The 25,075-nt window shown below is 44.9% G+C and overlaps 2 protein-coding genes and 1 long non-coding RNA gene across 3 annotated transcripts in view; 1 reads left to right on the top strand and 2 right to left on the bottom strand.

Annotated features, from left to right (window-relative positions):
* The first annotated feature begins 2,627 nt into the window (after positions 1 to 2,627).
* LOC311368526 lies at positions 2,628 to 5,214 on the top strand. The gene is made up of 3 exons (XR_014639956.1): positions 2,628 to 2,714; positions 3,127 to 3,432; positions 3,694 to 5,214. It is a non-coding gene; the product is annotated as an uncharacterized lncRNA (long non-coding RNA).
* A 212-nt stretch (positions 5,215 to 5,426) lies between these two features.
* Positions 5,427 to 9,443, bottom strand: cldn7a (claudin 7a). The gene is made up of 4 exons (XM_084487239.1): positions 8,984 to 9,443; positions 7,326 to 7,490; positions 6,730 to 6,814; positions 5,427 to 6,543 (listed from the first exon to the last, which is right to left on the bottom strand). The coding sequence occupies exons 1-4, from the start codon at positions 9,204 to 9,206 to the stop codon at positions 6,363 to 6,365; spliced, it is 654 nt and encodes a 217-aa protein (XP_084343365.1). The 5' UTR covers positions 9,207 to 9,443; the 3' UTR covers positions 5,427 to 6,362.
* An 11,740-nt stretch (positions 9,444 to 21,183) lies between these two features.
* LOC311368289 (acetylcholine receptor subunit beta-like) overlaps positions 21,184 to 25,075 on the bottom strand; it is a gene marked incomplete at its 3' end in the record, with an annotated part of 18,453 nt that continues 14,561 nt past the window's right edge. Inside the window, exons 10-11 of the mRNA XM_084487082.1 lie at positions 22,302 to 22,440; positions 21,184 to 21,324 (exon numbers count right to left, since the gene is read on the bottom strand). Coding sequence (XP_084343208.1) covers positions 21,184 to 21,324; positions 22,302 to 22,440 — 280 coding nt within the window. The remainder of the gene's footprint in view (positions 21,325 to 22,301; positions 22,441 to 25,075) is intronic.

Genomic DNA, 25,075 nt, shown 5'->3' with positions numbered 1-25,075 from the left:
GTGTGTGTCTATGTGTGTGTGTGTGTGTGTGTGTGTGTGTGTGTGTGTGTGTGTGTGTGTGTGTGTGTGTTCACGTGCGCGCATCATATCAATACTGAAATACAATAATAATAATTGAACGTCCAGAGATCCAAGCCTATTGGACGACGGGTCACCTGTGAGTTCATTGTTCGGTCTGTTAAATCTCCTTGGCGAGTCAAGGGCAGTTTTTAGTGCCCCCCCACTGAGTCCCATGAAACAGGGCCCCTATGGAATAGCCATGGGGGAGGTGGCACCTCGCCATGGCAACAAGATTTATGCTGACCAGACGCAAGGGTCATGGGAATCCATCCCCGTATTGTGTACTCATCAAAGATCCTAATCACCAAAGCTTTCTTGAAAAACAGCCAAGGCTAAACCCGGTGAAAACATTTATTCAAGTAACAACAGTATTTATTTTGGTCCATATTTTTCTTCGAGGTCGTACTTAGGCTATGACTCACAGGTAAGAAGCCAACCATACCCCTGAAAGTAGGCTAAGTATATGTTATGCTTCTAGGGTGCTGTTCGGTCCCCACCACAACTGTAATGTCGCCAAACTGAGCTCGAGGTAGAGAGTGAGGTTATAGGCCGTTAATTACGGTAAAAACAAACAACTCTTCCTTCACCGAGGGGCATAATGTTTGCCACATGACTCACACTGCATTACCCAGAGTAGACTGTGATGGCATTTTGGGAGCATTTGCTGGTATGTTGAATGTTTTGTGCCCAATTCCTACCTTTAAAATGTAATATTGACAAATGTACTGTATGAGAATGATACTTTTATGATGAATTGGGCCAGAATATGTAGACTATGGAATCAGAAGTAAATCTTGGAGGATGTCCTCTAGGAATGAACCATTATAACCAGAACGATAGTTACATAGTTACATAGTACATTGAAACTTTGCCTCTTTGACAGAGAATGCAAATGTTAATGCAGAACAGCTAAGTCCAAGCAGTCCAAGTTTGTCTCGTCTCTCTCTCTTTCTCTCTGGCACTCACAAACTCACACACACACACACACACACACACACACACACACACACACACACACACACACACACACACACACACACACACACACACACAGTCACATACCTACCTTAAAAGTGCTTACTTGGTCTGCTGCAGAAGCAAAATTAATCCTGGTCCTGTTTTTTCCTTCTGCAGGTGTTTCCGGAGAGGTAAAGTAGACACACAAGTTCTGTTAATTTAAATCAAACTTTATCCATCAAATTCAAAATCAGACTGGTACATGAATGTACAGTCGTGACAATCTCCTTTGGCTATGTGCAACACTGAACAGAAACTCAACATTGGAGCAGCCTCAGCATTGACGATTGTAAGTTATTTAAGTAATATACTAGAACTGTACCAATACAGATACAACTATGTGTATACATGGATGTGGATGTGTGACTATATGTTTGTTGGAGTGTTGTGGATGTGTGACTACAGGGTTGATAGTGTTGTGGATGTGTGACTACAGGGTTGATAGTGTTGTGGATGTGTGACTACAGGGTTGATAGTGTTGTGGATGTGTGACTACAGGGTTGATAGTGTTGTGGATGTGTGACTACAGGGTTGATAGTGTTGTGGATGTGTGACTACAGGGTTGATAGTGTTGTGGATGGGGTTAGGGGTACATGGTTGTTAGAGTGTAGGAGTTAAGGGTGAGGAGTTTTCCCCCGCTGGATTTTTTCTTTAAATAAAAACACAAGTTGACATATGCATGCAGGAGCCAATACTTCCTCATAATCGTACTAATGTTGGCTGACTCACTAAAACTTTAAACTAAACACCTAGTTTCCATTACACTGGCCGGGCGAGGCCCTGATGGTCAGCTAACCCTACACAACTTGGTGACTGCAGTGGAAAAAAGAAAGACAAGACCACTAAATCATTGACCAAGAAACCGTAATTAACATCCCTAGTCATCCACGAAATTCCATGTCCAGTGAGTTCTTTAGTTGATGTACTGGATGTACTACATATATATATATATATGTATATATATAAATATATGGCAATAAAATAAATAAAAAATTTAATATAGTTACTAAAACAGTACAAAAACAGTATCCCAAATGAAGCATATATAGGCCTACTTAACCTAAATACAATGCTTAGTATAATATAGCGTTCAATATGTTTCAAAATGTTCAGATGATACTGAACACTAAAATAAATAAAAAGGAAAGATTGGCCAATTCATAAAACCTATAGGCGTCCACACTGACTACTAGACTATTACGAACTTTAGGAGACTGTAAAGGACATTATCGACTGGGATGTATTTGAACAGGGACGCTGTAAGCGGGGCTACTTTACGCGGTGCGTTACGCACTCCCCCTAGTTTACGCATCGCGCAGACACACCTCCACGGTTAACCGACACGCTAAATCGAGTTCCGTGTTCTCTTTATAAAGGGCGACAGTGTGACGTCGAGTCATTTTACACAAGGCAGCACAGACGGTGGTGCTGCAGTCCCTTTTAGTTCAGACGGTGGTGCTGCTGTCCTGTCCCTTTAAGACCAGACGGTGGTGCTGCTGGCCCTTTAAGACCAGACCTCCTCAGCGTGGTGCCAGAGGGAGCTCCTCTGATACACAACAACACCGTTCTCCCACGTAGCGCACAACTTCCATCGGGTTTGATCTCAGATCAACATAACTCACATCCGCTTCAGAAAGGTGAGCTGTGTTTTTTTTTAATCGATTGTTGTAACGATAGGTGTCGGAGATATACAGTTTAGGCCTATTTGGTTTGAGACTCGGTTATAATGGGAGGTTTTTGGGTTGTGGCAGTGAGCGGAACAAGCGATTGAAACGAGGGCTTGTGGGTGGTTTGTATTGTATATTATATGATATTATTGTAAGACAATTAGCGATCGAACCTGTTGATCACAACACTGGGCGTTTATGGATTTAGTTCAATACAAAACGCAGGGTTGGGATTTCGGTACACATGACGTTACCACATCTTTTCATTTTGAACTTTCCATGACGTATGATCAGTGTGTACCCTAAGACAACATAATGCATCACCGTTTCCTTTGGAATTAATGAATGATTTGTTAACAGTCTTTCTGCCTGTTCTTCATAGAGTCAATTATTGTTGAATCTAAGTGCGGAAGTGAAGACTGTCTTAACGTGACGGGGGAAAAGAACGCAGCTTTGTCGCCATCTAGCGGTCAGTCCGAAGAAACGCAGGTTTCGGTGGCGGCAGAGATGTATGGATCTGCTGGTATCCCTGAGCTCATCCCACCGCACGGTCCGCCCCAGCAGCGGGGTCCGGCGGGACAGTTCAACCCTGGACGGCCTCAGGTCAACGCACCCGACGGAGGGCCCAATCCCCAGCGGCTGGGGCAGAGGGCACCGAAGCTTGGGCAGATCGGTCGATCAAAGAAAGGTCTGTGTGTCTCTAGAGTTAGAGAGACCTTAGAAATTGAAGTCGCATTTTTAAACCTGCTTTCTTCAAACTGTTTTTTATATATATTTTCTTTTTTAGAATTTTTTATATGCTGAATATTGTATAAACCACATTATTATAGTTATATCTGTATTAATTATTGCATTGTATAATCGTTAAATACTTTAAGAGTAATACTTCCACAACTACTTCCTGTGAGTTGTTTGGAGAATAACCGTTTGCCCTTTCTTCACCCTTTAGTGGACTTGGACGATGAGGACCTGGAAGACCTGATGAACAACAACGGACGAAGTACCGTATCCATATCGCGTATGTCTTAACACCGCACACAAGATGTGCGGTGCCCTTCAAACTCCTGGTCGCAATGATTGCAAGTGACTTCTCACAGTTTTTCTGATCTATTGAGAAATACTTCCGGAGCCAAGGCACAGAACGTGGCAAAAAATGACCTGGAGTCTTTTTTTTTTACTGTACATAGCGCTAACCTCAGACTGTGACTGAAGTGTAACTGCGTGTGTAACTGCACACGGGCGCTGGACTGTATCAGCACTTGGGACAAGCTGTCCAGAGTAGACGGTGTGTGTTGTGGTCAAGAAGAAGAAGACACAGGGCTATCTGCTAATTCCTTTGGAGCTTCTCAACAAAGGGCTACTCGTTGCACTAGTGGGAACCCCCGGCCCCCTCCCATCAGGCAGCCTTAGGCTCTTTGAAGGTTACTGAATGTCCAGACGGTCGGTTAATGTGTACCTTTTCAACTGGAGTAAAGGTAACTTTGACCGTGGTTCTTTGCTCTCAACCCGAGCCGTGTGAGCAACCGACCGTATCCCTTATTTATTAAAAATTTTGGGATGAAAAAAACGCCCCCTCATCAGAAAGCGTTGAAGGGGAAACTACTGAAATCTAATTAAGTAATGCTGAAAAAGGGTTTTGGTTTGTTTTGTGGTGTACATGTTTTGAGGGAATCTTCCCCGTTCCTATCTGACTGGCCATTTTTTTTGTTTTTGGGATCCAATGCACATTCTGGGAATCCCCAACTGTCGCCGGGGCCTTTTTATTAAATCTATGCATGTCTGAGTCATGAATAATCAACCACACTGTAACCAAGAGACAGTGCACTCGTATTTAAAAAAAACTGATTATTGTTGTGGAGACTACTAGCTGTCTGAAATGCTGACGCGGTGGTATGATGTCACAAATCACAACAAAGACTGGACGATGGAGGCGGGTGTGAGTGGCATGGTTTTGGCTTATTTGTGGCATGAGGTAATTTGCCAAAAGTAGAATACCACTTAAGGTTTTTTTTTATTTTTTATTGGTTGTGATGGCTGTATACCTTGCATGACAACTGATTGGATAACAGCATCACATTACTACGTTGTTGTGACTATTTCAAAACAACTCTGATGTTAACACACTCGACTTTGTTTGGTTTTAGGAGGGCATTATTTTGAAGACTACCATTTGACTCAAGCTGGCAGAAGAATGAGATTATATTTAAAATATTTACGGATGAGCAGCGCACTGACTTTATTTTTAAAGTGGCTGGGAGGTGTGACCTTACACAAAGACCCAGTGATGATGTTGTGTTACCCCGCCTTTTTTTTGTGTGTGTGTGTGTGTGTGCGTGTACGTGTGTGGTGAAAGTTTTGTATTGATCTGTTTTGACACTGACTTGTGTTTCTTTAGGCTGTCTAAATTACCATTTGCATGGGAATGGTAGTTTTTGCAATGCATCTTGGGAAATAAATTATGATTCTTTGAGAAATATTCTCAGACGATTGACTCATTGATTTATGAACCATGTATTCATTGTGATATCGGTGTGGACTCATATTAGCTGTTTATTTCTTCACTAACTTGGTAGTCGTGCAGAGATTATAAAATACGGCAATATGGCATGTCAAAATAAAAGACACTGGTCAAACACAAGATTTAATACAAAAAGAAACAAATAGAACCTACTGCTTTTCCCATCCTTCCCTCCGTAAGAATGCAACCTATGACGACAACTTCAAAAACCATCATCGATGGACCCAACTTCGTACTACGTCGTTTAGCAGAGGCACTCTGTTCATCTGTTCAATCTGTTTTATCTGTAAGTGGATACCAGTATAGAGCCAAACTACGTTACACTTCTCTTTTTAGTATAGCTGTGTGGTATATGCGACTTATGCACATACACACTTTCGTACACTCTCAAAAGAGAACAGTGACTACATTAAAAAGTATTTCATATCGGAGCAGGGATTATAGCAGAGTGGTATGAAGAGCACTATGTGGCACAGGGTTAACGTTGTAGAAGCAAGATGCTGGGCGTGTATACACACAGCACTAGGAGTGCCAAGTCACACCTAGCTAACAGCTAGCTCTATTTCACAGCTGCCGTGCAGCTAATATAAAAACATTCTAGTGATAAATGGCCTATCTCTCTCTCTGTCTGGGGGAATCCACCCTGAGTGAGGCTGCTAAGCACCAAATTGAAATAGATTGCTTTCAATTATCAGACTACGTAATGGATGATATTATCCTAACAGCGATGTGCAAGAGTTGGCCATTATCCACCTGTACAGTTACAAATAATACAAAAGTAAAGAAGAATATTCTACAAGGGCCTGTCCATTAAATAAGGTGGTGTCATTCTAATGCATTGGTGTAAACGGACGTGGAATGTTGAGAATGAGTGACACTGAGGAAGACATATACTAGGTCAACAAACAATTGATAGCACTGGGATAATTGCGGGAAATGCTCTTGAAGGGAAAAAGAAAATATATATTTTTAGTTGTTATTTCCCCCTTCGATCCATAACTGCTCCCACCCAAATTGAAATTCAAAACACGACCCTCCTCTGGAAGATCTCTCCCAGGTCCTGTGGATCAGCCGCTGACCCTGGAGGCACCAGCGTGCTTTTAGACGTACTCCTTGTTGCTGACGCTGGGTGGGCCTGAGCGGGCCGCCGCCGCCGCCACCGCAGACGGGTACTTGGCCACGTGCTTCCCCCTGGGACAGGAAGAAGCCAACATGGCCCCGCCCAGGACGTCCAGCAGAGAGCCACCCCATGCAATGAAGATGGCGGCGCCAAACTCAAATCTGCACGGGATTGGAGAAAAATGACAACAATCAGAAGCCATTTGGCTCCTCCCACTCACAAGAAGGACTGGGCACATTGTGTATATTTTGTGATGGATGACCGTGATCAGATCTAAGTCATTGGATTCAAATCATACTTAAACAACAAAATGGAGAGGCTTTGACGAGAGTTTGGGTTTTACTAACTTGGTGTTGATGGGAGTGTAGGGGTTGTAAAAGGCTCGGATGACGTTGTGGGCAAACCACGAGCATGCCACAATGCAACACAGACCTGTTGGTTAAAATGGGGTACAGTAGTTAGTTAACGAGCCTATGGGAGAAAATAAATTTGTGCTTTTGCCTTTTTACAGCCACTAGGGGCCACTATAGTGCCGTCACGATTGGCTTTAACCAATGATGCCCTTGTTACGATGCTTCAGAATGTTCTTCAGCTCAAAGCAGGTGGTTTACTTGTCAGCTTATAGTTTCATCCAACTAATGGTGAATATTCCTTCTTTCCCCATTCTGCTTTTGGTTTAAGACAAAATAACTGTCTATGCAAATGCTTTCAAAGGTTGTAGATTCTCTGCAGTCTTCCAGTTGTTACTCTGGAACTGGAATGTCTTAAAAACAGGGATAATGCACTGCAGCGGCCGAGGCGTTTGACTCCGAGCCCCTCAGTCTTTGCAGCCTACCGTAGCCGTCCCAAGATCGAGATAACCTGAACCCCAATACCTGCGACTAAAGCATCATGTTGGATACAAGTTCTGAATGGGGCGTGGCGGGCGCGCCGCGGTCCTCACCCCCCAGCAGCAGGATGATGCCCCCCACCATGGCGATGCGGGCCTTGCGGATGCGGTCGCCCGCCCCGCAGGTGGTGCACTTCATGCCCAGGCAGGCCACGGCCAGCCCGGCGATGGACACCACGATCCCCACGATCATCAGCGCACGCGTGGCCTGCAGGGCGCCTGGTCCAACGGGGGAGAAGGAGAAGAACAACGTCACGGCGGAGGCGAGTGTGGTGGACAGACAGACAGACCCCCGGCGGACAGTGCTGGAGCACTGATGCTGAATATAACAAAGGAGACGATTGTTTTGTTCTAAATCATCAAAAAAAACCTTCCCGTAAAAAGTACATTGCAAAATAGAACAAAAGAATACAGTGCTGCATGTTGTAAATCAGACTACTAGACTAAAAAAAGGGGGGGGGGGTGGGGAACTAAGAAATGTCCCATTCCCTCTGGGTGAATAACCAGGGGGAGATTTACCACTGAGGATTTATGTCCCCCCCTAATTATGGTCGTTGCATTCACGTTAACCAGCAACATAATTTAATGTGGGCTTTTCCTAGAAGTGAGCGCCTTTGGATTAACACACACGCACACACACACGCACACGCACACACGCACAAGCACACGCACACACACAAAGAGATCCTTGCCTTCTTTGTGACCTTTGCTTGCTCTCTTTCTATCCATCTTCATCTCTCCCTCTCTGTTTCTCTGTCTCTCTACTGCTGTTGAAGAGGTATGGGGCTATTTTCAGGACACACACACACACACACACACACACACACACACACACACACACACACACACACACACACACACACACACACACACACACACACACAGAACCAGTCTGGGCCAGTACTGTCCAGCCCATTCCCTGTCTAAACAACAAAACGTGTGTGTGTGTGTGTGTGTGTGTGTGTGTGTGTGTGTGTGTGTGTGTGTGTGTGTGTGTGTGTGTGTGTGTGTGTGTGTGTGTGTGTGTGTGTGTGTGTGTGTCTGACTGTCTGTTACTGTCTGTCTGTCTGTCTGTCTGTGCACTCGTGATGCCGTAAGAGGTACGATGAATGGTGAGGAGACGGACGGAGGCTATGCGCGCGTTTTCTGAGATCGGGTTCTGTCATGGTTGTGAAGTTAACTAAACGAATGTTTACTAACGAGGTGGAACGTTATACCAACGGGATGGATTGGACTTTCAGGACAAATAATGAGATATCTTATAACTATTATGAATTTATTTTACAAAGCAGAGGTTATTTGTATTTGGGTGTCATCTGTAAACAAGTGATTTCCACCGTTGTCCCACACACACTGTATAATGCCACTGTATAATATTTAATTGTGCAGTGTATCGTTTTATCATACTTATCTTTAATAGATATGTGCATTACATGTAACAACCTCTTTTTTAAATCGATTCACCTATTTGGGCTATGTCTATCAGAAACAAAATTCTCCATTGCTGGGGACAACAGTGGAAATCACTTGTGTTTACAGATGACACTCAAAGACCAATAACCTCTGCTTTGTAAGATATATTCACAATAGTTTTTAAGATACATCTCCATGCGCTCCATTTGGAGACGTTAGGCCACACGTGCCGCGTAATTACGCCGCGGACCGGATCGAACAAACGCTAACAACAATGCACGATTGAGGTGATTACTTACTGTCCAGTTGCAGGATCGAGTCGTAGATCTTGCACTGGAGTTGTCCGGTGCTCTGAAACGCGCACGACATCCACAGCCCCTGGTACATGGCTACCGCCGTGATGATGTTGTCGCCGATGTACGCAGACATCTTCCACTGGGGAAGAATAGTTCCGATGATCAGTCCCACCACGCCGATGAGCGAACTGACGAACCCCAACAGCTGGATCCCCGAATTGGCCATCTTCTGGAGAATTAAAAAAGGGGACTTCAAATGGTCCTAAAACGAATACGCACGATCCTCGACGCGTGTTTTATCCAAGGTCCTTGGTCTTGTTTCTCCAACAAATTCAGTTTTCTTTTTTATTTCAATGTGTTTGTTCCGCAGTAAAAGTGATCCAACACGTTTTAACCGGTGGTATTGGTCCGTCTGCTGGGGTCTTGGTAGCTGGGGTCTTGGCGATGTGCGGAGAAGTGGGTGTTTGTCATGCTTGCTGATGCATTGAGTTAAATTAAGAGCTGCTCTGCTCCCACTACACAAGGCTGGTTTTATTTGAGGAGGGGGGACCGATGTCCAAACCAGTGCCCCCCTTCGCCCTCCAGTGGAGCAACAGGTTGTAACCATTACGCAATCCACAGCCTGTTGTTTCATTTTTCTGGTGGGTTTTAGATTTTTTAAGCAATTCTGTAGTGATTAATCGTTGATTAATCATTATTTTTATTATATGTTATTAAATCTGAATTTATTATTTTATTACCATAATTATTTATATTTTTAATTAATTTAAATTCAATGATTTTGAACAAAACTCGATATTACTAACAGAAATTGTGAGGGGCAGTGGCCCCAGCGAAGAGGACCACAGCATTATCATACCATCATATCGACCACATCGTCTGGGCCACTGGCACACACTGCTGTCCACTCGGACGGTGATTGACACCATATCAAACATTGTTTCTGTTGTCTGTGGACATGACAGAATTGTAATACAAATATATAATTTGTCTGTATTCATACCAAGCATTTTTAGGCATCATAAGCTTCAGATAGCAGTTAAGAAACGATGAGTCTTCGATACCAATATCTCTGGGATTGGAATTAACTGGCTAACTAGCTAACAAACAAATGGACTAATTCATCACCACTGCAGCCACAGGTACCTGATAGGTGACATGTGTTTAAAGCTGCAGAATCCCCAACTCTGCTGGTTCCTAAGAGTTAATATCTGACAAATTCTTACAGGAAGGGACCCCCCCCCCCCCCCCCCCCCGCCCCCAATCCGATTTACAATCTCTGCAAGTAATTTCCGATGGAGGATTAAGTACATTGAAGCCCTTATTGTCGTCGATTGTAGCACACGCACAATACACAACAATAGTTTGGGCTTATTAGGTGAGTTAGCCATGCCAGCCGAGGCCCCGGCTTCCTGGGGTGTCAGAGTGAAGCCGCGGGGACAATGCCCGCTATTGTGCCCGGGAACCACAGGCCCTGGAAATGTTACTTGAAAACCGGGGCAGAATACTGCTGTCCAGTACTAGGAGCAAGGACAGCCAATATCCAACAATGGACACCCCCCCCCAGCCCCCACCCCATTCAACCATGAACCCTTTGTTCCATATTAACCTAACAGGGAAACAGACTACAACAACTGCTGCTGGGAGCTTACAATAAGGAGGCTTTGGGAGGAACTGGGAAGGCCCTTAATCATTTCTGCTGCTGCTTTTATAGAAGCAACTTGCATGTGTGCACTGTGTGCACTGTGTGAGTGTGTGAGTGTAAATGAGCTGGTAGCCTTTAGGGCTGTTTGCTCACGGGTGCCTCCAGGTAGAAGGCCTACATGGAGGTTTGAACACAACACGCACGCACGCACGCACGTACACACACACACACACGCACCTCCTCCTCCATCTCCACACCTTCTTCTCTGTACTTGAATTTGAGTTTTTTTTTTGGGAGAGGTGGGGAGTGGGAGGCAAGATTTTCGTATTTCTTGTTCTTTATTCCCCCCATCCCCATTTTTTTCTAAGGCCATTACGGGGCACAGAGGCAGCCATTGTAGCCAGGGGGGACAGTGACTCCTAAGTACTGTAGCTCCAGGAATGTAGTGTCACTTTGATATAGTGTTGGCGGGAGGAGGAAGATGGGGTTGATGAGGAGGAGGAAGAGAGGGAGGAGGGGGGTGGCAGTAGGGTGACTGAAGGCCGGGCGCTTGGGGAAGAGAAGATGAAGGAGAGGATGGTGGTGAAGAAGAAGAAGAACTGAAGACGAAGACAGACCACAACGGGCCAACGTGAGTTTAAGAAGTGAATACGGTGTGTCTTCTTCAGGGAGAAAGACGAAACTAAGATGTCTACCGGCAGGAGCCATCAGAGATGTTGCCACTGGTTACCAGATTTATGGGATGGTTTCCGAGAGGCCACAATTCCGGAAAGTCTCAGAGTTATTCGTTACACACAAAGAACACCTTTTTTTTTTTACCATTAACCCAACAAACATGCACAAGCACTCTCTTCCACATTCACACACGCACGCACGCACACACGCACGCACACACGCACCCACGCACAATACAGTTGCTACTACAAATGAGTGTTATTTGGTTAAGCGGCTGTAAAAACACAACAGGGGATGGGATGAAAACAGCAGTCGGCCAAAGCAAGAACACAGACAAAGCTCTGTGCTCAGAGGTGTCATAGAAAATACACACTCACACACACACACACACACACACACACACACACACACACACACACACACACACACAGGGTGTGTTTGATTGAAGTGAACAAGAGGAGGGCTCCAAACTCAATGATTTAAATCCTTTTAGGGGCCTTTGGAAGGCACAGAGGCGTGAGCAATAAAACATGGCTTGCCAACAGCGTTTGGCCTCCCTCTGGTCTCCTCCTGAAAAGTGTTGCACAGGCGAACGGAGGGGATGGCGCCGTACCCCCAATGCCTCCCTCTGTCGTCCCGTCTTTGAGGTGTTGTCACGCAACACGCGGTGGCTTTCTCCCGCTGTGTTTGACATTACTCGCAAGAATGCACTTATTTGGCTGATAGGACATGATTCCACGGCGTCTTCACCGGTATCTGGTGGTTCTGCGGACATGAGCAGGCGACTTGAATCATTTTGCTCCATGTTCAAAGTCATTTTTCTTGGAAAAGTCAAGTCCAGTCAAATCTCATTTCATTGCATGGCAAGTCAAGCCGAGCGCTTGCCTGCAGTAGCCTGTCTTGCACTATCAGTGTCCAGTTTTTATTAAGGGAAAAGCCTTGGAATTAGTCCCTGTAATCTCTAATAATGATATTATGGGCAAATTGATGTAACCTGATTACGATTAAGTATGACATGAATTGAATTCTTATTATAACACTTACAACTTTTATTTGGTTATTTATTTCAAAATTTCTTCTAAATCAGAAAGATATTCCCCACGTCAGAGCCTGTCTGGTGGTGTTCGACATTGGTTTGTGAAGGGTATGCCCAATCCATCTCCATCTTTTCTTTGTCCGATTTCATCTCTAGCTGGTGTTTGCTTTGTCCTCGTCCTCTTGGATGGTTTCATAGGGTTACATATTCTATCTTTGCAAATAGTTAGAAGTAGCTACTCAACCCAATCTCGGATTGAGTGCGTTAGCAATCCACAACGTTCATAAGCCATGACTATATTCAGTGTTTGGGTTTGGTGTAAGGACATAGAGAGGCTCACTATCAGTGCGTTTACATGACACTCAAGAAAATTGAATTATTTGGTTAGTCCGACTATGATTGGATTATTAAGATGCATGTATACACCTTAGACAGACTAAAATCTAATCAAATTGGGTTTCTCATAGTTGAATTAAGACTTTGATTATTCGATTGTTAGTCGCATTAAGCGTGCATGTATACGGTCTATCAAATTGGAATTGGATTTTTTTTAAAAGGTGGAGCAGAAGACGGAGGAAGCCGGTGTCGTGCCGATGTAGTTACCCCAGGCCCCCAGGAGCAGTGCCTACTTCCGCAATCCACCAGTGCTCAGTGGCCAAGCCTGGTATTGCAGTTGTTTCCATCTGCCATCAAGGAGGCATTTTTGTCCTTGAAGCATCTTTTGTCCAAATTAAATTATAATGAACTTTTGATGGCTGGAGATCTGAATTTGGACTGGATAAATGCAGTTTCGGATGAATTCAAATCTTTCTGTGACTATATTAATCTTAGCCAGCTGGTCAACCTACCTACAAGGCCAAATCTTAAAAGTTCTGATAAGTCCACATTGATTGATCGAATTCTAACAAATGTTCCTCATAAATTTTCATCCTTGGGAGTCTTCTGCAATTATTTGAGTGATCATTGTGTTGTTGCTTCTTGCAGGGACACTAAAATCCCCAAATGTAAACCATGCATTATTTTCAAGAGGAATTCAAAACATTTTAATGAACAAGCTTATCATCATGAGCTTTGGTTAATTGGGGGCATATAGGTCTTTTGCCAGAAGTTGAGCTAACTTGGACATTTTGTGAATATTGTAAATAAACATGCTCCTATCAGGAAATTCAGGGTGAAGGGACGAGAAAACCCCTGCTTTTCCCCAGAGTTGTCAGATACCGTCTGTTACGACTGTGGTCGTAGTTTTTGTATTCTGTGTTTGTGTGTGTGGCTTTGTGTTTTCTGTCAATCTTCTATGTAAATAGGAATGTGCCATTCCCGGGTGGGGATTGGTCCACTCGTTTCGGTCGGGGACGGTGATTGGCCAAGGCAAGAATAAAAAGGAGTCAAGATGGACACCGTGGAAGCCAGCACTTCCATCCTCCTCTCCCAACAAGCCACACGTGTTTTTATGTCCTGTATTTTAGTTTAGAAGTTTCTGTTCAAATAGTAGGGGTGGACTGACATTTCAGTTTGTATTGTTTCCTCCTGTTTTCATTAGAAAGGGAGCTGATTTAATTGTCATTTGTTTTCTTAGGTTAGAGTCTTTTGTTTCAGATAGGGACGTTTTGTTTGTTATTTTGGCCTGGGTCCACCCTGAAGCCTACTTTAGTTACTTTGATAATTGTTTGTGTGAATAAATCCTGTAATCATTTAAAAAGGAACAACACGTGTGCTAGTGGCTACTTGGGAGTTGGGGAAGAGGCGTGTTTTTCATGTTGCGTCCTAGGCCCCTAGAATGGGGCGTAACACCGTCCATCAACGTAACGTGGCATGGGCCAAAGCCAGAAATAGTGATTTTGCCTCTGACTGGTCTGTTTTCAGGCAACTAAGGAACAAATGCACTTCTCTTATCAAAAAGGCAAAATGAGAATATTACTTGTCTGTCACAACTGAGAACCTCAATAATCCTCAGAAATTTTGGAAAGTGATTAAATCCCGGCTGAGAGCATTTGAGACGACCTCCTTTACTTGTAACTGTTTTTCTTCATTTTAATTGCTGTCTGTATGTTGTAACTGTAACTTTTGCTGCCTTTTTTGCTGCCTCTTAGCCAGGACTCCCTAGAAAAAGAGGTTTTTAATCTCAATGGGACTTTCCTGGTGAAATAAAGGTAAAATAAAAAAAATGAGCGGGCTGTGGACGGGTCCCTCAATCCATGGGGCCCAGAAGTAGATATCCCTGTTCACTCCGATACAAGTGGGGAACAGGAATGTGTCTCCGCAACTTTTGTCTGGATATCAATATAAAGCTCATTATTATCTTTCGACCATGTACTAATAAAAGAAAAGAAAGCCTCACAGGAGCCAGCTCTACACTACAAGAGACAAGAGCTGAACGCAAACTACAGCCTCGTTCCTCTGAACCCCGGGGTCCCAAAAGCAACGGTCAACTGAAGGAGCTGCACTTTATATATTTGTTTCATTTCATTTGTTTATTGTAAATACATTCATTGCAAAGCAACATTTTTACTTGAAAACAAATAATAAAAAAATAAATAATACATCAATAAATGTCTTGTACTGTGTATAAAAACATTGCTTCTGTATTTAAAGGGGTAGTTTGGAATTTTGGACATCGGACTTAATTTCCAAGTGAGCCAGTGTGTTATTTATCATTAGATTTCATTCAGTCCTTCTAGTTGCATGGGATGACTGAGAGGGGAGAATGAGATGACTGAGAGAGGAGATCATGACAGGGTCAAGGTGGAGGGTGGGCGTGTGGCCCTGAGCAGCTTGCGGCCACGGCATGCGCTAGTGTTTACAGTGGAATGCAATGGCTCGGATTCATAATAGCATCTGGAGGCGCACACAGCTTTTGGGCGTGTTCTGTAAATATTCTAGAACACTCCGGGTGCTCCGGCGGGAGTCCTGGAGCTCAATATCTAAATAATATAATATTATATAGAGATATCTACATAATATAATATATATTCTCACGGCCAAAAGCTATGTGCGCCTCCGGATGATATGAATCTCAAACGACTGCGTTGGGTTCTCCGACGTCTCTGGTTCTTCCACTTCCACATCAATCTGATGTACAGACTGAACTGCGACATGGAGGAGAAAGGGATTGTTGCCGTTTGCGACTCCCGGTACTTCCACAAGACTCGTAGTGGGGGTTATCTTGGCCATGGTTGAGAAGGAATTGGGGGAAAGAAACTTTGTCGCCCATGTCGCGGTTCAATCTGGACTTCAGGGAGTTAAAGCCAAAGTTCCTTTCCCCCAATTCCTTCCAACCAAGTAACACACAGCAGCCTCAAAGGCAGCAGGCATCTAGCTACGGCCCATACAGCAAATATAATTGTTAAATATTTTTAATTGGAACTGCTATAATTCCTTTAATGTATGACAGGGTCAATGACTTATGGAAAAGTATTTCCTGAAGACAAGTTCATAATCTGGCCACATTATCATTTCTAATATTTCTAGGTGGATAACCGGAGTTCCTACAATGAAATGGTTCTACAATGCTTTTACAGCAAAATGACCATAAAATTGGCAATTTTAAATGGTTTTGAATTTATTGGCCTGTCTGCATGCCAGGAGTGGTCATCAAATTGGGAGGCCTTCACTGACTCTATAGGCTTGGCGTTATCGCACATTTACCATGGGTATGGCTGTGACGTGGCATAGCCCCATGTACAGCAGTATGTCATAGCTTTAATACAATAGTGCTGGAGTGTTAATTGGACTGTAAATAGTAAGGACATGCATAGTAGTAGTAGTATGCATAGTAGGGACAGCCATCTTAAGTTGAATAAACATTGTTATTTTAGAAGACGGACGAGACCAATGGTGGCCTCTAACACTGATTTAGATTGAGCTTGATTATACCAAGCAGAAATTACCTTAATATTACTGTTGCCGATTCATAAGTTAGCAAGATGCAATCCCCCCCCCACCAAGAACCAACGTGAACATCGGTTGAACATTGGTCGAGTGCCTATCTATCAATTAATTAATCAATTAATATCCACAACATACAAACGGGTATGCAGAGCTGCCGAAGTGACATGAAGGAAGAAAAAAAAAGACGAAGAAAAAAAAAAACATGTACTGGGGACAAACTATAGTTTTGCGAGATCTTGAATTTATTTTGCGAGATCTTGACTTTGATTTGCAAGAGCTCTAGTTCCATTTGCGAGATCTTGATCCAGCCCTGCCAGACCCACACGCACATTGCACTCTTCACGGCGAACCGCTGGTCCATGTCCCCCTCGGGAGCGGGTCTGCGGACCCCATCCCCGCCGGACCAACACACACACACACACACACACACACACACACACACACACACACACACACACACACACACACACACACACACACACACACACACACACACACACACACACACACGGAGCCTAACTCTAGCCACAGGAAAGGAGCGACACAAACGGCGAGCGGGTCCGGGAGCGGGTCCGCGGACTCCAGCCTCGCAGACCCACACACACCTGCACACTGCAGCACGGCGGAGAGCTGCAGACACACGGACACACACCTTCAACTCTCACCCTCCCACCGTCTCCAGGGCACATCCACCACCCCGACCGCCAGCCGGCCCTTTGAGCCCAAATCAAAGTCAAGATCTCGCAAAACAAACTCAAGGTCTCGCATAACTATAGTCAGTGTTTGTCCCCCAGTACATTCTTTTTTTTTTTCTTCATGTCACTTCGGCTCCGTAGTTTCACATTTGATATTCAAAACAATTAAAGGATTATGGTGTTGGGTAAATGACAAGAGCTGTGATCAAGTCCTCCCATGGAAAACATGTGAAGGAGAACTCATAAGGGCATTGGAACAAACGCTTTCAGTGTTTGGGAACCCAACTGCGCTTAACACTAGGCGACGTCATTATTGATCGGTGGACGTTATAGACATGGGTCTGCCGTGCTAAAACCATGTTCTGAAGATGGGAATCTTGGATATTTTGCCCCTGTGCAATCTTGGGTGTTTTATGCAGGCTATATAAACGTGATGTAAATATGACTTCATTACCAAGTTTGAAATAAAAGGAATGTAGGCTTACCTTCACATAAGGGAAAAACAATGGATGATATATTGAGTGATTGTTAACACTCACCTTAGGTTACACTTCTCAACACACTATGCAATACAGTCAATACAATAGATATCCTAGATATTCCTCAAGAATAAATATTGCCAGGAAAATCACATAGGGGAGTATGAGAAACACTATTGTGCTTCAATAAAACCTAGATAAAATAAATGAAAAAGACGCCATCATCTGCACACTGAAACAGTGGATTGAGTTGACCTCATGTGGAACCTGACAGACCTAGTTGTTGTGTTGCTGCCCCCCAGTGGCTAGTATCTACCATTACTAACCCGTTTAAAAACCCAATACCGGTATAGACATATAACAACATCAGTAAACTTCTACGATAAGTTTACAGCATTGTTTTAATTGTTTAAATGGTGAGCTGTCCTGAAAACAAGCAATATATCAAATGTCCTGACAAAAAGAACAAACTCTGTTATCTGGGGCTGCAGCGGCCCAGGAATAAGACTTACGGTGAATTAAATATTTAGCAATTTGCAATCATTATTCTATCAACTGTGTGTGTGTGTGTGTGTGTGTGTGTGTGTGTGTGTGTGTGTGTGTGTGTGTGTGTGTGTGTGTGTGTGTGTGTGTGTGTGTGTGTGTGTGTCTGTTTGTGTGTGTGTGATTCTGTGTGGGATAACATGGACCCTCCCCTGGTGGAGCCATAGTTTCATCTAGAGTTCGGCCTGTGGGCTGTGGACACCTTGTGTGACTGCAGTCCTAGCTCTATGAATGTGTTTTGGCTGCATTATCCCATAATTATTAGATTGCCAGCCACCAATTAAAGCGTGGCAAGCCGCGCAATGAGTAAGACTGCTTTAGAGGGAGTCCTTCTCCAAATTGCCTGCCCTAGCTTTAAGATGCTACTTCATTGAAATAAATTGTTCCACCAGTCAAAAAGAATGAATGCGATATTTAGATATACTTTTGGACTATAACATATGGTCACAAAGATATGATCCACTGCATTGTTTTAATTTAAAACCCTAATATTGTGAACAGCACGGGAATGACCCGACGGGAGTCCAAGTCAAAGCAGTTTGCAACTCTCCCAGAGACCCCAGAGTCGCCTTTATTTGAACACAACACCACACACACGAAACACACGTTAGACCCCACAACCACCATCACCATCACTGCCTCCGCTGACACCTCCCAGGATCCTTTGAGGCACTTGGACTTGGTGACCACGGCCGTGATCGCCGCCACCTAAGGGGTCTGTGCCGCCACGCCTTCTCCCCGGTTGGGACTGCCCGTCTCCGGCAGTCTCCGTAGGTCCCCCGATGGGCCCCGACCACACCTGACCGCCAGGCCCATGATGCACGGGGAGTGGATGTTGGTAAGTCGAAACCCGTGCCGTGTATGCTGCGTTGTTACCGCCTAGTGGCCTGTATCCTCTAATGCAACCAGTTAGAATCACTACTTCCTACAACGTCTCAGTCACGACTTGAAGACCACAGAGACAAAGAATAACAGCAGTAATGTGATCTTCCACAAGAAGTGTATTCTTTTAATCTTTCAAATCAAAATAAAGACACAACACATCAAGTAATTCCATACTGTACACTGTGAGGACTATAGGGTTGAGTCTATTTCACTGATAGACTCGTCTGTCCCCATCAACACCGATGTTACGGACATGAAAGGAAACCAATGTCAAATTGTCAAATTGATACAAAAGTACGTCTGCGTAAAAAAAGAAACTGTAGGGTTGGAAAAATCTTCTCATATCATGTAATTTGGATTGTGTGTGTGTGTGTGTGTGTGTGTGTGTGTGTGTGTGTGTGTGTGTGTGTGTGTGTGTGTGTGTGTGTGTGTGTGTGTGTGTGTGTGTGTGTGTGTGTGTGTGACAGGCGCCATGAACTTGTTTTGGAGTGGAAGAAGTTAGAAGTTGAAAATGGCAGAGCCCACATGAAAAAAAATGATCAAATGCGGAAACTGCCCTGTCGGTATTACAAATCTTTCATTGCTCCGTGGTTTTGGACTAAGTCAAGCTCCACCAGATCATGAGCTGGCTTCGGCAAGGCTATAGCCTCCACCGGCCGCTCCTCGTTTTTACCCTTACACTCGGGGCTGTAGCCAGGATTTTTCAAATACCGAGGTCAACATTCGGCAGACCCCCCCCCCCCTCCCCCCGAAAAAAAACCCCACCCACACACACACACACACAGTACCGTGTTGCTAAATATTTTAGGCAAAACTGTTTGTGTGTTGTTAGTGTGTGTCTTTGTATGAGTGTGTTGCTGCAATCATAAAATATATATAAAACTATAGCTGAAGCATGACTGTGTGTGTGTGTGTGTGTGTGTGTGTGTGTGTGGTGTTGCTGCCTCACAAAAATCAACAAAACTACAACTAAGATGATCTGTAACTATATACATTAAGTGTTAGTAGGCTATGGTGAGTGAAAAAGTGAGTGAGTGAGAGAGTGAGAGAGATCCTCTCACACGAGCATGTTGTCACTGGCAATGTGAGGTAAATGCAAAGGATGCATTTAATATTAGGATAAAATTGCATATCCATGTCCTGCAATGTTTCCTTTGCTGTACCTGGGGGGTGCCCAGGGTAACGGGTGAAAAGATGCTTCCGTCTACGTATCTCCTGCTCTGCAGCCTCAGGTTCAGGTAGGTCCTCTCTGTACCACCAAGAAGAAGCTTCTCTCTTTCCTCAGCTGTGGTAGAGCTTTGGGCACCAAGCCTGCAACCAGTGCTGGTTCACTAGATTCAGCAAACCTGGTCCTCAGTTCTTTAGTGACATGATCAATGAATGGGAGGAACAAATTGAGCCTAAAATGTTCAGCAATAGAGTCTGCAGGTACGTTGCCTTTATGTTGCTGCTTAACGGTAATCCTCTTCTTCGTTGGGGTAACACCAATTGTGCTGGCCATCTCCACTGCTTGTTTATACATCTCTCTCTCTCTCATCTCTCTCACTTCTCAGGCTTTTGATGACTTCAGCCACTTTCCTTCCTTCATCACTAATGATATCCACATCTGGAGACTGAAGTCGTATTGTCAATGGCAGTATATATGCCACCTAGTGGTGGACAAGCGGATTAACACGTTTTAATTACCCTTTGCGCCGTTATCACAGAAACGAAACTTAAGGAAAAAAATACAGAGGACATGACCTCGGTGTCCTCAATGGTAGCTACGGCCCTGCTTACACTGCACCATAGCGCATGCCCTCAGTCAGGGAAGCACCAATGAAGCATTCGTCCGCGTCCCATTCCCTTCCCTCCACCCCAAAACGTGAGAAAACAGAATTGTACTTGTAACATAAATCTGTAACATGAGTGAGAAAAAAACTATTGCTATTAAATTGTGTACATTTGTGAACAGAACTTTTTCCTTTACGAGTAAGAGAAATGCATTTTTTCATTTGATTATTATTTCCACATCTTTGCCTACAGTTTAGTTCTATGCGGAAAATACTTTTGGCATCAATCTGACTTCATGAAATATGTCCACAATATTATTTGTGAATGTAGACAATACTTTTGACATCAATTTGGCTACATACCAGTGGTGATATAAATACAGAACGTGAGAATTGGTGGCCTTGGAAGAGCACCGAAGAGGAATTGAAAAATGCAAATAATTGATTATCACAGGCAACTTTGTGTTTGTGTGTGTGTGTGTGTGTGTGTGTGTGTGTGTGTGTGTGTGTGTGTGTGTGTGTGTGTGTGTGTGTGTGTGTGTGTGTGTGTGTGTGTGTGTGTGTGTGTGTGTGTGTGTGAGGGCACTATGGGAAGGGCTGGTCGGGGGTGAAGTTGAAGCTGGCGTCCAGGCACATGGCCAGGGTGCCCAGACCGGTGATGACCACAAACAGCCAGAAGAGGAGCCGGTCCACCACCAGGGCGATATACTGCCAGTCCCCTGTGATCTACACACACACACACACACACACACACACACACACACACACACACACACACACACACACACACACACACACACACACACACACACACTTGATCATTTTCTTTCAATGGCTTTCTTCTATCTCATGCATTTCAATGTGAAAGCATATATATTTATTTAGTGAACAGCACATATAGTGGTCATTTATTGCAATACCGTATGTTAAAAGTTGCTACCCAACAAACATAAAACCTCTCTCTCTCTGTCTCTCTCTCACTCTCTCTCCCCCCCTCCCTCTCTTCGCCCCCCCCCCCACCTCCACTCCCCAACCTGCACCCCACTCCCCCTCTCTCCCTGTCCTCGCTCTCTCCCTGCCACCTCTCTCTCTCTCCCTGCCCTCGCTCTCTCTCTCCCTCCCGTCTCCCTGCCCTCTCTCTCTCTCCCTCCCGTCTCCCTGCCCTCTCTCTCTCTCCCTGCCCTCTCTCTCTCTCTCCCTCCCGTCTCCCTGCCCTCTCTCTCTCTCTCCCTGCCCTCTCTCTCTCTCCCTCCCGTCTCCCTGCCCTCTCTCTCTCTCCCTGCCCCCTCTCTCTCTCTCCCTCCCGTCTCCCTGCCCTCTCTCTCTCTCCCTGCCCCCTCTCTCTCTCTCTCTCCCTGCCCTCTCGCTCTCTCCCTGCCCTCTCTCTCTCTCCCTGCCCTCTCTCTCTCTCCCTCCCGTCTCCCTGCCCTCTCTCTCTCTCCCTCCCGTCTCCCTGCCCTCTCTCTCTCTCTCCCTGCCCCCTCTCTCTCTCTCTCCCTGCCCCCTCTCTCTCTCTCCCTCCCGTCTCCCTGCCCTCTCTCTCTCTCCCTGCCCCCTCTCTCTCTCTCCCTGCCCTCTCTCTCTCTCCCTGCCCCCTCTCTCTCTCTCCCTGCCCTCTCTCTCTCTCCCTGCCCTCTCTCTCTCTCCCTGCCCCCTCTCTCTCTCCCTCCCGTCTCCCTGTCCCTATCTCTCTCGCCCCTCACCGAGTCGTCCGTGTCCTGTTTCTTCAGCTGTTCACTCATGTAGGTGACGGCCGCGATGGCCGACTTGAGGTTTGGCGGCAGCACCAGGCAGAAGCTCTCCGTGTCAAAGTAGCGCTGGAGCTGCACCGTGCTCTCGTTCCTACAGGGGGCGAGAGAGAGGTAGGGGAGGGAGAGGAGGGAGAGGAGGGGAGAGGTGGGAGAGGAGGGAGAGCGGTAGGGGAGGGGAGAGGAGGGAGAGCGGTAGGGGAGGGAGAGGAGGGAGAGGAGGGAGAGCGGTAGGGGAGGGGAGAGGAGGGAGAGCGGTAGGGGAGGGGAGAGGAGGGAGAGGAGGGAGAGCGGTAGGGGAGGGAGAGGAGGGAGAGCGGTAGGGGAGGGAGAGGAGGGAGAGCGGTAGGGGAGGGGAGAGGAGGGAGAGGAGGGAGAGCGGTAGGGGAGGGGAGAGGAGGGAGAGGAGGGAGAGCGGTAGGGGAGGGGAGAGGAGGGAGAGGAGGGAGAGCGGTAGGGGAGGGAGAGGAGGGAGAGCGGTAGGGGAGGGAGAGGAGGGAGAGCGGTAGGGGAGGGGAGAGGAGGGAGAGGAGGGAGAGCGGGGAGAGGAGGGAGAGGAGGGAGAGCGGTAGGGGAGGGGAGAGGAGGAAGAGGAGGGAGAGGAGGGAGAGGAGGGGAGAGGAGGGAGAGGAGGGAGAGGAGGGGAGAGGAGGGAGAGGAGGGAGAGCGGTAGGGGAGGGAGAGGAGGGAGAGGAGGGAGAGCGGTAGGGGAGGGGAGAGGAGGGAGAGGAGGGAGAGAGGTAGGGGAGGGAGAGGTTGTTGAGAGAGAGGGGATGTCACAAGAGTGCAGTGTGCAGAGGAGCAGAAAACAACATGTATGACATCTTTGTTGGAAAAAAGTTGGAAAAGTTGGACCTGTTATCATGGTTCACATGTGTGTGTGTGTGTGTGTGTGTGTGCGCATCTTAAAATTAAATCAGTAGGGCTGACTTGTTGAAATGTTAATTGAAGATATCTGTAAAACAATTTGGACATGTTACAAATATATTTGCACATATAGAAATTAGTTATTATTTATTATTTAGATGAGAAAACTGATTGACGGATAATTAATTATAGATATCAGTAATATATTTTATACTAGTAAGAATAAGGATTATAGAGATCTGCAATTTATTTCCACATGTTGAAAAAGGATGACTAGTGGAAATGTTATTTCCCATTTCAGATGGGATGGATATGTGGGCGGTATATCATTAAATTACCACAAAGCCACCAGTCGACATTCAAACATATGTGCACCTCATGAATATTCAACAAATGTCATGAACTTGTTTTGGAGTGGAAGAAGTTGAAGACGGCAGAGCCCACATAAAAAAGTTGATCAAACGCAGAAACTGCCGTGTCAGTATTAGAAAGTCCTCCATGGCTTTCTCTCTCATCCTTTTCACTCGTCATCGTCACCCAAATACCCTATTATTTTCAGATATGTAGCTCAAATTACCATATTGATTTCTGATATGTACGTATACCATTGAAGATATTAACAATGACATTTTGACAAGTGGGAATTCTGACTAGTTATGAAAGGAATTGTAGATATTTCAAATATAATTGTTACTAGTATGAATATAATTCTCACTTGTTACAGTGGTATATTTTAGGATATCTGAAATGCAATTCCAGATATCTGAAATGCAATTCCAGATATCTTTAGTGACATTCAGTTACAATTCCAAGCTGACATATCAATAATGAATGAATTTATTTCATTTTGACTAGTCAGAATTAGAAAAAAACCCTTAGTTGTCAAACGTGTGGGAGCCCTGCTGCTCGGTCCAGGAGCTCAAACACGATCAGGAACCAAACAATCTCAGCCTTCTTGGACTCCTTGCCAGATCGTAACGTGGTAGTGTGTAGAGCCAGGGGTAGGATCCCAAACAGATCTGCCCAGAGAACGCAAAACTACAGAAGAGGATTAGGGCCATGCGTGATTATTTCTGACTTTAATCTCAGAATTCTGATTTTAAAATCAGAATAAAAAGAGTTCTGACATTAAAGTCAAAATTCTGAGATTAAAGTCAGAACAAACAAAAAAATAGATGTGTGATTATTTTTTTTGGAGTTCTAAAAAACCCCAAAAAACACCAAAAGCTGACCACTTTTCGGTTATTTTTAAAATCTTGGCACTGCACACCCATTTGCCTCCGGTAACTTCTCACTCTGTTTTCAACTGTCTCATCAACCGACACCCTAAACCAGACGTCACCTTTTTAAGGTGGATGACATGGATATGACGTTACTACTGGATAGGATACTATACTATTCATACTAAAGTATTAACTCAATTATTAGTATATGAATGCATGAAAATAATCATATTTAAACATGAATCATGTTGTGTGTGTGCTACCAGTGAGAGTAGTTCACTTTATGACTATCACTGTATGCAGATTTATGATATGCTGTGTTTTTAAGTTTGTGTGCATTTACGTGTTTGTGTGTGTTTGTGTGTGTGTGTATATATATATATATATGTGTGTGTGTGTGTGTGCACTTCGGTCACGATAAGGTTTTAACCCTTGACGGATGCAGACAGAGCGAACACAACCATACATAGCCTCCACTGAGCGACAGCCTTCTTGGCACCTGGGACCCGACGCTCTCATTGGCACCTTTAATGACGTGTGGACGCCTGCACATGTGCAAGCCCCCACCCTCAGGGCAGAGACGTGGTTGAGAAGGACGCCGTACACACACACACACACACACACACACACACACACACA

This window comes from Micromesistius poutassou (assembly GCF_964030765.1).
Source record: "Micromesistius poutassou genome assembly, chromosome: 23".
NCBI classification, from domain to species: Eukaryota; Metazoa; Chordata; class Actinopteri; order Gadiformes; family Gadidae; genus Micromesistius; species Micromesistius poutassou.
The sequence above is the reverse complement of the archived record's forward strand: the minus strand, read 5'-3'. Positions and strand labels throughout refer to the sequence as shown.

What these genes read in the sequence shown, in the direction of transcription:
- cldn7a (XM_084487239.1), bottom strand. Translation starts at nt 9,206, where the DNA reads ATGGCCAATTCGGGGATCCAGCTGTTGGGGTTCGTCAGTTCGCTCATC. An exon ending in CATCATCCTGCTGCTGGGGG is followed by an intron (nt 6,815 to 7,325) that starts GTGAGGACCGCG and finishes TTTAACCAACAG; the next exon opens with GTCTGTGTTGCATTGTGGCA. An exon ending in TACACTCCCATCAACACCAA is followed by an intron (nt 6,544 to 6,729) that starts GTTAGTAAAACC and finishes AATCCCGTGCAG; the next exon opens with ATTTGAGTTTGGCGCCGCCA.